General features: G+C 40.7%; 1 protein-coding gene across 5 annotated transcripts in view; it reads left to right on the top strand.

The window, feature by feature from the left end:
• The first annotated feature begins 1,197 nt into the window (after positions 1 to 1,197).
• The window catches only part of IBTK (inhibitor of Bruton tyrosine kinase), a 58,922-nt gene continuing 46,415 nt past the window's right edge, over positions 1,198 to 13,704 (top strand). For all 5 annotated transcript variants that reach the window (XM_052781643.1, XM_052781645.1, XM_052781646.1 and 2 more), the window contains exons 1-3: positions 1,198 to 1,382; positions 8,206 to 8,871; positions 12,235 to 12,331. In XM_052781643.1, coding sequence (XP_052637603.1) covers positions 8,548 to 8,871; positions 12,235 to 12,331 — 421 coding nt within the window. In that variant the 5' untranslated portion in view covers positions 1,198 to 1,382; positions 8,206 to 8,547. The remainder of the gene's footprint in view (positions 1,383 to 8,205; positions 8,872 to 12,234; positions 12,332 to 13,704) is intronic.

Raw genomic sequence — 13,704 nt, forward strand, 5'->3', positions numbered from 1 at the left:
CATTTATACAGTAAAATACAGAAAGCAGATTGCACAAGTCACATTAACTCGGTCAGACGGCATGGGTAAAAACACTTGAGATTCACCTACATACAACTTCTACTCAGTCTTTCCCAAAGTGAACTGCTGCTGAAGAACACACATAACTTTTTTCAACTTCAAATATTTTGTGGTTTAAAAAACAGCTAGGTTGTTTTGAAGTCTTTCAATGCTTGCACCACACAGGGGATAAAACTGGCTTTAAAGAAACACGTAGAAACTGTGGCCACTGGCATTACTGTTAACACATCATTAGTGTGTTTCCGTATTTTGGAAAAAGTGATGTATGATTTTTTTACTCTGTATTTTATGGTAGGTACTGCTTGTCTTGGCTCCTAGCTTCCCACCCTAAAATGCTACACTCTAATCCTGTTCCAGATTGTCATCTGTACCACCCATTACATCATCCAAGACACTAATTAAAAAGTAGAATTGAATTGAGCCCTCATGGAGTTTACTTGAAACACATTAAGTGAACCCTATGTAATTATTTTACAAGGGCAGTTGTTCAAATCCTGTGCACATACCAAGTTTGCTTACGAGACTGCCTCCCGAGCTGGTGTCAAAAGCCTCACAAAAATCAAGCTGTATCTTATAAATGAGGCCACTTGCTCTGTCAGAGAGAGCAATTACATTGGCTTAAGACAATCTGCCTCCAAACAGCCTTCTCGATGCTTTCTGTCACTTCGTTATTTTCTAGAGACCGGCAGGCTGGTTGTTTAACTATTTGCTTTCGAGTCCCCCTGGAGGTGTTGCCTTGCCAGAAACCCATCCTACTTCTTCACCGCTGGCCACGCTGCTTCCCTCGTGAAGACTGACAGAAAAAGGCACTGAAACACCTCAGCTTTCTCCCCTTCGCCTGCCCCCTCCCCATTATTTCCAGCCCCTTTCCTCGCCCACGACACGATGTGCGTCACCACCACCACACACCTGCGGCGGCCATTTTGATTTAACCCTTGCACGCCGCGGGACAGCCCGTCATGCCAGGCCACGCCCACCAGGCTCGCCCCGCCCCCGGCACTCCTTTAGCCACCTGACCCAGCCTGTCAGTCAATCCGGGCTCCGCCGTGGAGGGGGGCGGAGCCGAGGCGGCAGTGGCAGCCAATCGGCGTGCGAGGTGCGGCGGCGCCGCGGCCAATCGGCTGCTTGCTTCTTCGGGGGTGCGGCTGCTGCTGTCCCTGCGCCCCGCCGTGAGCCGCTGGCACCGGCCGTCGCCGCCTGAGGTGTCGCGGTAGCCGCAGCGGCCTGGCCCTACCCCTGCCCTGGTGTCACTGAGGATGAGCTCCCGCGCTGCCCAGCGCCCGTCCCGCCCTGCCCGCCTGAGTCCATTCATCTAGCGACTGGTGAGGGGCGGGCCGCGACCCGCTGATGTGTCCGGAGGGGGAGCCGGGCCTGGGGGAAGGGCAGTGTCACGGCTGGCCCCGCGGAGGGGGCGGGACGGGACCGGACCGGACCGGACGGCAGCGGTGGGGGGCTGTAGGAATGGGGAGAGCCCCAGGCAGGAGAGCCAGGGAGGGTAAAGGGCAGCCGGCCACGTAGGATGGGAGGGGACCGGCTTCGAGGCGGAAGAAGAGTGGCTCGGCCGCCTCTTTTGATAAGTCTTTTCTGTCGCTTGTCGCTTCCCGGCTATGTGGACATGAGTAGAGGGAGTCAAGACGGACAGCTTCCCCCCCCTGCGTGCCCCTGGCCTGTGGCTGGCTCTTTGAAACACTCCAGACCTTCCCCCCCGCTCGACACTGGCAGCAGCCTCTGCCAGGTTTCCTTAGCTGGAGATTCCCGGCAAGCCTGTCGTGTTTCTGGCCTTCTTGGTGATACTTGTCTGTGGCTTTTGGTAGCAGCTCACAGCGTTGCTGGCTTTGAGCAGCAGCATAAGCACCAGAGAGCTGAAATCTCGTAGTTAGCTGAAAAGGGTATTTCTGTGCAGTCTTCTTAGGGGCCAACAACCTGATCTCTGAAATCTGTCTCTTGTTTTTTTTGCTGACGTGGTCAGTGTAGTTGTCTGTCTTCATGGAAACTGACCACAGTTTGCGGTTTACAAAAAAAAAAAATAGTTTCCCAACAACATCAAATGTGGGTACTTCTTAATAATACTGTACTGAAAGTTCAGAGTTCATTCAGAAAAGTCAGCTTTTCCTAAGACTTGATGTATTTATCAGGTACAGTGTTAAGTGTGCTGAAATTCTAGAACACGTTCGTGGATCATTGCTCTTGACTTATCTTTGGGTTAGGTGTTTCAATAAAAAATCTAGAGCAAGGTCCCAGTGTATCGTGGAAATACCTGTAACTGCACTCACTGGTACTTTTGTCTATACCACTTTCTGTATGTTTTAATTTTTTGGACAGTGTTAGGTTATTAAACGTAAGTAGTTTTGACTATTTCTAGATAAGCCAAGCACAGTATTTCATAGTTTACTGTTTATGTACTATGATTCCTGACTAATAGATCCGCTCTGACGCATTGTAGCTGAATTTAGCTACCAATGGTGTTTTTTTGGCAGACGTGTCTGCCTTTAATTGGTAGTGCTTGTTAGCACTGTTAGGAGCAAATGGATTAGAGTTGCTGGATCACTGAATGTCTCATCCTGATAAGGATTATGCTGTTGTTGCTGTGAAGGCAGTAGTTGTAGAAAGTCTGGGGAGGACCTCTAAAGATCACCTGCACCAGGGGCGTACCTGTGCCAAGCCGTGGCACAGAGGCACCCGCCCAGTAAATGAAGCAGCTTGGATCTGCCATGGCCCAGGGGACATATTGGACATGGTGGAACGTGGTGTTTTTTAAAGCAAGTTTGTTTTCCTCCATAGCTTTATTTCTAGGCAGGTCACGTTTATTTAAAACTTGAAAGGGTTGCTTGTCTAGCCCATTTTGAGAGTCTAGCATTCAGTTTATCATTTGAAGGTGCTTCCTAACATACAATCTTAATCTTTTAGGAAATTTGAACAAATGACTACTTATCCCACTGTCAGGAGTAAAATGGACTAGTGTTTTGATTTTTCTTCTTTATGTAGTAGCTGCCTCATTCAAAGGCTCTGGGTGCTCTGTAGAAACTACAGGTAAAGGAGAAAATAGATCCAATTTGCTCAGCCTGTACTCATGTGTTGTTTTGTAAAGCTTCTGAATCTTAGTTGCTCTTTCCAAAGTTTTCTTCTATTTACCTACTTCTGTTAAAACTTGATATCTGAACTAGAGGCAGCCCTCTGCCTGATGTTTTGTGTATTGAGAAGAGCAGAACCCCTGCTTTCTGTTCCTTGTATTGCAGTGCTCCTGTAATATAGTCAAGAAGAAACTACTTTTTTAAAAGGCTCTGGGAATTTCTGACTGCCAAACCACTTTAAGCTGCTGCATAGCTTAGATTTACCCTTTTTTTTTCCTTGGATATTCAATCACTCCCCCCCCCCCCCCCCCCCCCCCCCCGAAATATATTGTGTATTCGAATAATACTGTTCAAGGGGTTGAAAAGCCTGGACTAATGTGCAGGGAGTTTCTGAACAAGTTAAACTATCTGCAGATATGTAGTCTTCCGAGTAGATATTAGTAGTCTAGCTGTTCTTTAAAGCCTTGGACAATGTGCTGCTTATAGCTGAAGGGTGTGTTTGCTGTTATTTATCTGGGAATTCATCTGTGTTTCCTTTGAGGATATGTTGCTTAATGCCAGTGCTACGTTTATTATATTGCTACCCAGCTTCAATTTGCTGGTCACTTTTGTCAGAGTCTAAACTACTACTTTAATATGTATTAGTGAAAGTTGCCTTTAGGTAAGACTACAGCCAACAAAAAATCCTGGAAAATCAGTAATGTGGTAGCAAATTCCCATGGCTTTAATTCTGTAAGCTTTAGATTTGTGGTTTTTTTTATTATATTATTATTTTTTATTAGCTTACTAATCAAGTAGTCTGCATGGTGAAGTTTATTTTGGGTACAAATATTTTCAGAATTTCCACACTGTTATGGTTACAGGTCTTTTGTAATGTTATAAAACAAGTGTGAATGGATCAACTTGGAGAATATTATTAAATGTCAGCATGCTTGTTTAAAAAACAAGCCCCCTTCTGCTAGACCCTGGAAATCTTTAAGAACTCACAATACCCTTATAAGGATGGACTTAGCCTTCCAGAAATGTATGGTATTGCCAGTAATAACTCTCTTCATTTAGCAACTTACTATCAAAAGGAAGAGGAAATGAATTTTGCATCTTCTGAAAAGCCATATTATTTACACTGTGGTTGTTTTTTTTTTTAAAAGGAGGTGTATTAGGATTCACAAGGAAAACTCTAGGCTTCTTTTATATGGAAAATAGAAACCATTATTTAGTTCCCTTTTACTCTGAGGGGAAGAGCTGAGTGAGAGGGCTCTACCAGGAGGCAAGATGCCACAAACACTGTCTTGCTACTTAGGAATTGCTTCCAAGTTGGTTGTAATCTTTTAAATTTTCCTGGGCTGTGAACATGTATAATAAGTAGCTCATGTCTCTAAGGGAAAATTTAGAAATCTGCTTGCTGCTGAAATAAAACATCTTTGGGATACTCTGAATGCTGCTCCAATTCCTCCGTTTTTTGTGACTTTTTTCTATAATGAAAATGTTAATTAGGAGTCAATTTTAAAAAGAATTTGAATTCCAAATGATACCTATTGTATCATAAAAATGTTTAAGAGATTATAATATTATTTAGCTATTTATGTCTTTTAATAATTACAGCATTAGGAAGACACTGGTATTATAACATGAATACCATTAGTGCTGAGAAGCCTACAGAAATAGCTGCAAATAAAAGCTGCAAATAAAATCAGAAGGGCACTGTATTCTAGACATTTCAATTCAAAGTTTAAAAAATGCTGGTGCTGTTCCTGTTTAGTGCTTATTTTAGGTGCTGATCATTCAGCTGGGACTCCATATACTAGAAATAAGCACAAAGGTTTTCACGCAGACATGAGCGTCAATTCACAATTTTAAAGTTGTAAGGTTTCACTTAAGGACCTCCTTTGTATTTAAAAATAGTCAGATCTGATTATTAACCCTTTTCAGATATTGTAATAATGTGATAGCATGTGTTACTGGTGTGCCAGTCTTTAATGTTCCGGAGGGGTGAAAACTTGATCTACAGCCTTCTGTCTCGAAACTCAAGGTGTATATATCAATGTACTAATATAGTATCTAGTGTTGTAATGTTTATAGTAAAGGAGGGTTGGGTTAGAATGACTTACGAAGAAATAATTCGGCAGAGTCAGTTTTCACATAGCTGCAGTAAATGTCACCATAATGGAGTTAGTGTGAGGTAGGCAGGGTTGTATTTCTATAAAGTAGCAGACTATTCTTTTAACGTGTGGTTTGTTGTTCACAGTATTTGGTGTTTGGTGATGCTAGAGCTCAGGTGGTATAAAGAAGTTTTTCTCTGGCCTCTCTGTTCCTTTCTTGTAATGGCACAAGTTTCTTTGGAACCAGGATTTACTTTCTTCTGACTCATTTTCTCATGCAATTCAGTGTCTTAAATAGGTGTGTACCTGCACAAGGCAAGGTATGGCGGGGGGCATGGCAGGACTGCTTCCTTGGGTGGTGGTGCCATTTCATACCAGTTTACCTAACAGATTAGTTTATTTAATGACTTCCCTGAGTAATTTTTCTTTATGTTCTTTTTATTTTTACTTTTCTTTCTTTGTAGCACTAACAGCAATGTCTTAACAATGAATTATATCTAAGATGTGCTTTACAAGGCATATGTAAAATTCATACTTCTTCCACAACACAATTTTATTGCCTAGTGGCATATTGATGAAATGTGACAAATTGGTTTGAGGATAATAGCACTTCTGACGTTTTTCCTGTAGATCTCCAACTATTTTTTTAAAAGTGATTACTGTTTATAAGGGTGTTTGATGCACTGGCAATCTTGAATCTGCTGAATAGCAGTGACCTGTCACACTTTGATTCCTTGGAGCAGCAAGTCAGGCTGTGTTCTTGAAACTAGAGCTTTTTTTCAAGCTTGTGACAGTGATTCACTTTTCTTTATAGTTTGAGGCTTTAGGGAAGGTGAAAGGAGAAGAATCCACACAATTATATGTTACATTTCTTGTGTTACTGCAGAAGTTTGTATGTTGGTTGTAAAATGGCCTGTGGAGTGAACTGAAGCTTGCTGTGACAAATGTAAGCTAAACAGTTGTGGTCAATTTTGGTCTCTGAAATATTTCTGAATGTTACTCCTGGTCAGGGATGAGGGACTAAATTGTAGCAAATAAAAACTACTTTTTTTATTTTCTTCATTCGCTTGCTGTTTGAAATTGTTTTGAAGGTACATACTGAAAAACTTCTGTTCTGTAGATTTCCATTCCAAGTATTTAATCCCTTCTGAATGAGGTGGAAGAGGAATTGTTGAAGGCTTTGTTGTGAGATGTTTAAATGAATACTCTTGAATTAGAAATTTTTTTTTTCTTGAAAGTTTAGATTCCATTACTAGTGTTTGCTCTAAACTGATTGCTTTCAGCTTGGTGGCAATCTTGGTGATAATTCTTGAAATAGGAGGAGGATGGGGATTTCTGTTTTCTTTTCCAAACAAAATAATCTTTCCCTGACATGTCTTTGCAGATAGAGACATTAACAGAATATGTTTATACATTCAGTGCCTGAAAAGCTATGGAAGCTAAGCTCAACAGGCTTTTTTGAGGGGGGGTGGAGGCCAAGGAGTGGAGTGTGCACATTTATAATGACTGCTGAGCTGGAAAGATAGCAGGGTGGGTTTTTTTGTTTGTTTTGTTGTTTGTTGTCTGCCCCCCCGTCGTCCCCCCCATCCCCCCGAGGATTTATTAACATTTTTAGTTTTATTTATTCAGCTTTTGTGATGGCAGCATCCAGCTTCTTTTGGAATATTTTACTCATGGGTAGAACAACTTTAAACTACAGTTTGCATAGTAAGCAGAAACATCAAGGAGTGTAACACATGACTGATTACTACTTCACTCGATTTGCAACTTATGCTTGAAAGATTGAAGTGTGAAGCTTTTTGGACTGAATAGTAGTTCACATTAAACTAGGCAGTGTATCAGTGATGTATATAGTTCACTTTTTCTGTTTTAGATGGGTTTATATGTGATTTTTACACTGTGGTCTGCGCTTCGTGTACTGTAACCCTTTTAAATATAACTGCACGCATCTAAAAGGCTAGATGAGTGCTTCTGTCAGGCCTTCTCTACTTTGAGAAAGTGGATGCTAGAGAAAGATGGATATGCTGAAGATAAGTATGCACAGATAAGCAGAAAGGCTGTATGCCCCAGACTATGAATATCTTCTTATGAAAAGATATTGTAACTTTGCTTCCTTTTCCCCCTTCTTCCTCCCTTACCCTTTCCAATGTAGACCTTTGCTTCTTCCTGCCTATTTCAGGAGCTTTACACCTTAGCCCTGCATGAGTGCTAACATCCTGAATTCACATTTCTTGTACAAGTTGCTTTGCTTCGCTCTGTTGCCATCCTTCCTCTCACCTTTGTCAGCAGCTCCAGGAGTGGTGGAGAGGAGCCTCCCTGTTGATTCTGCAGAAGAGACTTAGTAGGGAGATGGGTAGGCATTTAGGCCAGGGAAGAGAAAGGGGGGTGTAATCATTTTTTGCAGTGGCTGAGGGAAACTGTGGTGGTCCCTCCCTCCTTTTAGGTGTGACTGACAAAGCTTCTGTTAGCCAAGTTAGCCAAGGTGTACTCAACAGCTGTGGGGATTTTTGGTGGGTGGTTTTGTGGTTTTTTTTGTTTGTTTGTTTGCTTGGGTGTTTTTTTTGTTTTGTTTTTCTTCCCCAGCAGCCTTTTAGTTCAGTTCTTGCTTTCCGATCACAAAGTAGTGATATAATTAGACAATAAACTATCAGGGTCCTAAGGATGCTAAGGCTGGGAAAGCAAGCTTTTTTTTTCTTCAGATGACTTTTTGAATCCAGTTCACCATGTAGCCTCAAAGATTTATGTCAAGGAAAGGGAGGAGCTGCCTTTGGAGGCTGGGGCGGGGAAGGGAGTCATGGGTTTTTAAACTGACTCAATGCCTGAGTATAAGCTCAGATGGTATGGGGCAGGTCAGTTAACCCTTGCCACGTTGTTCCTGTACTTGCAAGCGCTAGTTTGATATGCCTTTAAATTGGTACGATTGCTGGGGAACAGAATTTTTGTTTACTAATCTATTTTGGTTTGTTCTCTTTCAGGTCTCCCTTGCAATTATGGAGTTTTAGAAGAATAAGGTAGTGTGGAGGGGGAATCCCCCTCTGCACACCTGAGGTAGTTCACTTTTGGAATTTTCTATGGACAAGAATATTTGTTATGTAAGATGGTGAAATAAGACTTCTAAAAATATATATTTATAAATATTTACTTGGATCAAGTGCCAAACAGCAGTACAAAGATTTCTAATGGCAGCTCAATAAAACTGGATTTACACCCTTGGAATTACAAATTTTTTAAGGCACTGTGTTGTGTACTGAATTGGAGTGCCTTGATACACTTAAGGGTTGTTCCCCTTAAGAAGAGGAGCAGCTTTAGAAGTGAAGATGAGTTCTCTCATGCCAGACTGCACTTCAAAGTGTCGATCTCTACAGCATGCTTTGGATGTTATTTCTGTAGTAACCAGAGGAAGTGAAGGCCAGATCAAGGCCTTTCTCTCTTCTTACTGCTACAATGCTGCAACTATAAAGGATGCCTTTGGTAGAAATGTTATACATCTTGCTTCGTCTTGTGGCAAAAAAGGTGTGCTAGACTGGTTGGCTGAGACCAAAGGAGTAGATCTCTTGGCAAAAGACAAAGAATCTGGGTGGACAGCTTTGCACAGAAGTATATTTTATGGATACATTGATTGTGTTTTGTCATTACTGAAGGTGAGTGATTTGCAACTGTAGTTTTCTTCAGTATCAACAATTTTTAGAGTTGTATTGGCTATGCAAAAGTCAGTTTTTAAACTTGACTGAAAGCCTCTTGAGGGTTGTCTTAATACTGTGTTTAGGTCACAGTGCATTGATTTACTTGAAGGTTGTCTCTGTGTTCATAAAAGATGTCTGCCTTTGCCTATGCAGAAATCAGCACTGAGTAAGGATCCCTGATGAATTGTGGACTTCCTTGAAGACTGGTTTGTGTGGATGGTATCAGGGTCAGGATCTTAAAAGTGGAGAGTGATCAGACTAAAGATACTCTAAAAATAGACTCTTAAGTAATTATACCAATTAGTGTTTTTAGAGAACATAAAATAATGAAAGCTTAAATGGAGTTATAATTAGAAATGAATCTTACATTGGAGAGAGAAGCACTTCAAGATATGGAGCATTTTATTAAGCAAATCCCCATTTCATTCATATTTTAACCAGGGCTTTTGCTCAGTTCCCCTTGTTCCTTTCTTGCAATTGCTGTTTCTTCCCTACCACATAGCAAGTTGTGTATATTTTTGTTTGCTCTTCCTTCTGTTCCTCCTGTCCCAAGTATAGCAAAGGGAAGAGCTACATATGGTTGAGATGTTCAGGGTCCCTTTAACCACATGAGAAAATGAAATGTTTGTGGTTCAGGGTTACTTAAAAGCAAACCTTTTAAGGCAGAGAATTTTCCATTTTGAGTTCAGCCTTTTTAAATTGCAGTGACTAACCATTTGTAAATATAAAACTCTCTGCTTTCAACAAGATTTTTAAGAAAAATGGTTGCGGATCCAGTATTTTTTAATTCTTAAAGGTCTGATAACTGTTAAATATATATTTCATGTGCTGTACCTTACATAGTGAGGAGGTTTTCATTAAACTTAACAAAAGTAGGTGTTTGTATGACAATTGCGCATGATTCTGTTCTCTATAAAACTAGAAACTGTGTATGTGATGTATGAAAAAGTAATCGGTCCTCTAGTGTGTGTGTGTGTATATCTGTATCTTTGATATTTGCTTACAGGAGGCCTGTACAGGTTTCCCCAGACGTATTTTCTGTCAGTTGCATAAATGAGTGAGATTTTTCTGATAGCTAGCTCTGCTGATTTTCTTCTAAGCAGCAGAATGAAACCGCTCATGGAGAGTGCTCTGCCTCCCAGTTCCTTAACTGAAGTCTTTCTGCTGTACTGCCTTATAAAAAGGGGATGTTCTTAAAGTATTAGAGCAACAACAGGAAAGGATTATAGAATAGAATTATGAAATAGCTGAGCTAGAAAGAGATCTCTGAAAGCTGTCTAGTCCAACCCCCATGCTCGAGCAAGGTCAGCTAGAGCAGGTTGCCTAGGGCTGTGTTGAGTTGGATTTTGAATGGAGACTTAGACATCTCTGTTCCAATGTTTTAATACCAGTGCAGTAAAAATGGGGTTTAGGTTTAAACAGAATTTCTTATATTTCAATTTGTGTCCATTGCCACTTGTCCTGCCACTGGATATCCCTGCGATCCCCACCCCTCACCTCCAATCAGGTATGTATTATACATGTTGGTAAGACTCTCCCCCCTCCCCCCTCAACCTTCTCTAAGCTAAGCATCCCAGTTCACAGCCTCTCCTTATATGTCAGATGCCTCAGTCATTATTTTCATGGTCTTTTGCTGGACTTGCACCTGTATGTCCCTGTCTGTCTTGTACTGGGGAGTCCAGACCTGAACCCAGCACTCCAGCTGTGGCTTGCCAGTGCTGAGTAATGCCTGCTGGCAACACTCCCACATGCAGCCCTGGATGCTTTCACCATTCTTAGCTGTGAGGACACATTACTGGCTTGTGGTCAACTGCTTGTCCACCAGGAGCCTCAGGTCCTTTTCTGCCAAGCTGCTTTCCAGCCAGTTGGCCTCCAGCTGTGTTGGTACACTGGGTTATTCCTCTCCAGGGCCAGGATTTGCATTTCCCTTTGTTGAACTTCATGAGGTTCCTCTCAGCCCATTGCTCCAGCCTGTCAAGGTCCCTCTGAATGGCAGCACAACCCTCTGGCTTATCACCTGCTCTTCCTGGTCTTGTATCATTATCAGCCTTGCTGAGGGTGTACTCTGTCCTGTCATCTAGGTCATCACTGAAGATGTGAAACAGTACTGGGCCCAGAATCTACCTCTGGGGTACTCAGCTAGTGTGGATGACAGACTTCTGTTGTGGGCTGGAGGCAGTTATGACTTATTCTCAGATTGTACCTAACTACAAGTTTTGCCACTCAGCAATTGGGTTTTGTTTTTACAAATTCGGACCATGTGAATATCACTGCAGCCTCTGTTCTGCTTGTAAATGACTTGCACAACTGTCAAAGAGAAGAATATCCAGCTACCTGTTAAATCATAAAAATAGGTCGGTCTTTCTGTCATATAGTGAATTAATATCAACACTGTTGCTAGTACGGTTGCCTTTATAATTTGGAGAATGTATGTTGTTGTTCTTCTGGCTAGTGTTTTTCCAAATGAAGTTGCGGGTTAAAATCCCTACTGCAGATGTGGCTAGCTGTCCTTCTGTCACGCCTGAATGAATTGTGCTCCCTCAATTTTTGTATTTCATGTGTTTACCTCTTAAGTGTGATATTCTCTAAGGTTTTCCTTTGTATTAGCCAAGAGCTGTGATACATGGGTACAGCTGTATTATGCATTAGGTTCTGCTTGGGGACATCTGCAGTTCTTCACTTCAGGGATGTGATTGATGACATGTGACTTCCTTAAAACCAATGCTGGTGTAGCAGCACTTTTTTGTATTGAGAAAACGGTATTTACAGAGAATATCTACATCTCTCTGAGTTCTAAAGGAATGATCTGTTAATACTCCGTGTTTCTGAAACTTCCCTGCTGCTGTCTTGTCTGTCTGTTCGTGTCCTCTTGCCTTTTCTCAGCAACTGTGAACCACTGTTCCCTGTTTGTTTTCAAAGCCATAGTAGATTTTTTTAAATTTTTCTCACTTCTCCAGCTTGTCAAAACTGATTCTGTAAATATGGCAATGTAAGAAAATGTGTTCTTCAAAGCTGGTAGATGCATTTTTGGTAAATACTTGCACTTCCTAGATGGCAGTGCTTTATCTTCAAGTGTGTTTCCTTTGTGTTTCACTGATTATGTCTTATTACTCAATCAGTATTCATACAATAAAATCCCAGTTAATAAATCAACACGAGGTATACGTGGCTGAACAGAATTGCACTGTTTTTTTGAGATTTGCTTACAGTCTACTTGAATCTGAAGATTTTCTTTTATCAATATTAAACTTCATTTAAAGATTTGTTAGGAGTTAAAATTAACTTCTGTTCTTTTCTTCCCCTTCTCTCCTTCTCTTTCAGCATGGTGTTAGTCTGTACATTCAAGATAAAGAAGGCTTATCAGCCCTGGATCTTGTGATGAAAGATAGGCCAATCCATGTGGTGTTCAAGAAAACTGGTAGGAAATCAAATAGCTTAAATTGTATTTTACAAGGAGATTTGTTTCAACAACCTATTAATATATGTACCAGTGCAGACAATATTTTCTGTATCTGATTAGGACTGTGTAAGTTATGAGATTCCTGAAGACAGGGGGTCACTAATATCATAAGACAGCAGGTGCAGAATCTTGGTAGTAGGCACAGGATGCATGTGTAGCAAAAATGAAGGAATAATGACTGACTTAGAGGTTTAAAAAAAAAAAAAAAAGCAAGTGATATAATAGGTAACCCAAAGAGTTTGTGGAGACTCCATCCTTGGAGATACTCAAAACCTGAGAGAACATGATCCTGGGCAACCTGCTCTAGCTGACCCCGCTTTAGCAGAGGTGTTGGACTAGGTGATCTCCAGAGGTGCCTTTCAACCTCAATTACTCTGTCATTTTTCTCTTTTATCTCAATTCAAGTTGCCAGAGAGACTTCAATGTCTTTGAATTTGATAGTTTACATCACTTCTGTGTCTTTTGTGAAGAGAGGGAGTATGTTCCTTAATCTTCAAAATATTTTTTAGACAAGGTAGCTTGATACAAGCTAGTTACAGTCACTCTAAATACAATTTCTCCAAACAGGAAATGAGTATGTAAGAATAACTCTGAGCACACAAGTTTTTCTTTGACGGGGAGTAGTTTTTCTAGTAGCTTTTATTTATTTTTATGCTGTTTTATACTTTTTTGCCCCCTTTCTTTCTCCTTTTCTCCATGTCCCCAAGTTCAGTCTTGTTGTACAGTGAAATATGTTCTTTTCAGCTTATTTCCAGTCAGTTTAAGTAATTTTGGTTACACAGATCCTGAGTTTTGGCTATTTCTAATTTTATCTTGCAAAATATGTTAAAATGCTTTAATCTTTTTAATAGTGGTGCAACATGATCAAATATACATTGATTTCAGTTTTTTACTCATCAGAAAATGGTGTTCAGATTATCACTGTAACTGAGAGGTTATTTAAAAAATATGAAGTGTTAGTTTTTGGCCACATCTCTGATTTGAAAGTGTTTATGGTTTTCGTACATGACAGCATAACGTTTTTTGGGAAAGGCTACTAAATTGAAGCAAAGCATGTATAACCTAAGGTGGTAGTAGTAGTTGTCTTCTGAAAGCATAACAAGTAAATCTGCTGCTGAGGAATGTTTGCATTTTCTGCAACTGGAAAATATGTATAAGTAATGTTGATCATCTGTACATTATTATTAAAATATTTTGTCATAGCACCTTACTGCTCATAAGAATTAATATTTTTAAAGTTCAGTTTTAGGTAAAAAACAGCTTCCCTCTTAAAATTTTAAATAGAAACAGCAGGAGTTGCTTTTCAAAGTCAGTATGCACAAGACTGGTAA

The sequence above is a fragment of the Harpia harpyja genome, chromosome 3 (genome assembly GCF_026419915.1).
Source record: "Harpia harpyja isolate bHarHar1 chromosome 3, bHarHar1 primary haplotype, whole genome shotgun sequence".
Lineage (NCBI taxonomy): Eukaryota > Metazoa > Chordata > Aves > Accipitriformes > Accipitridae > Harpia > Harpia harpyja.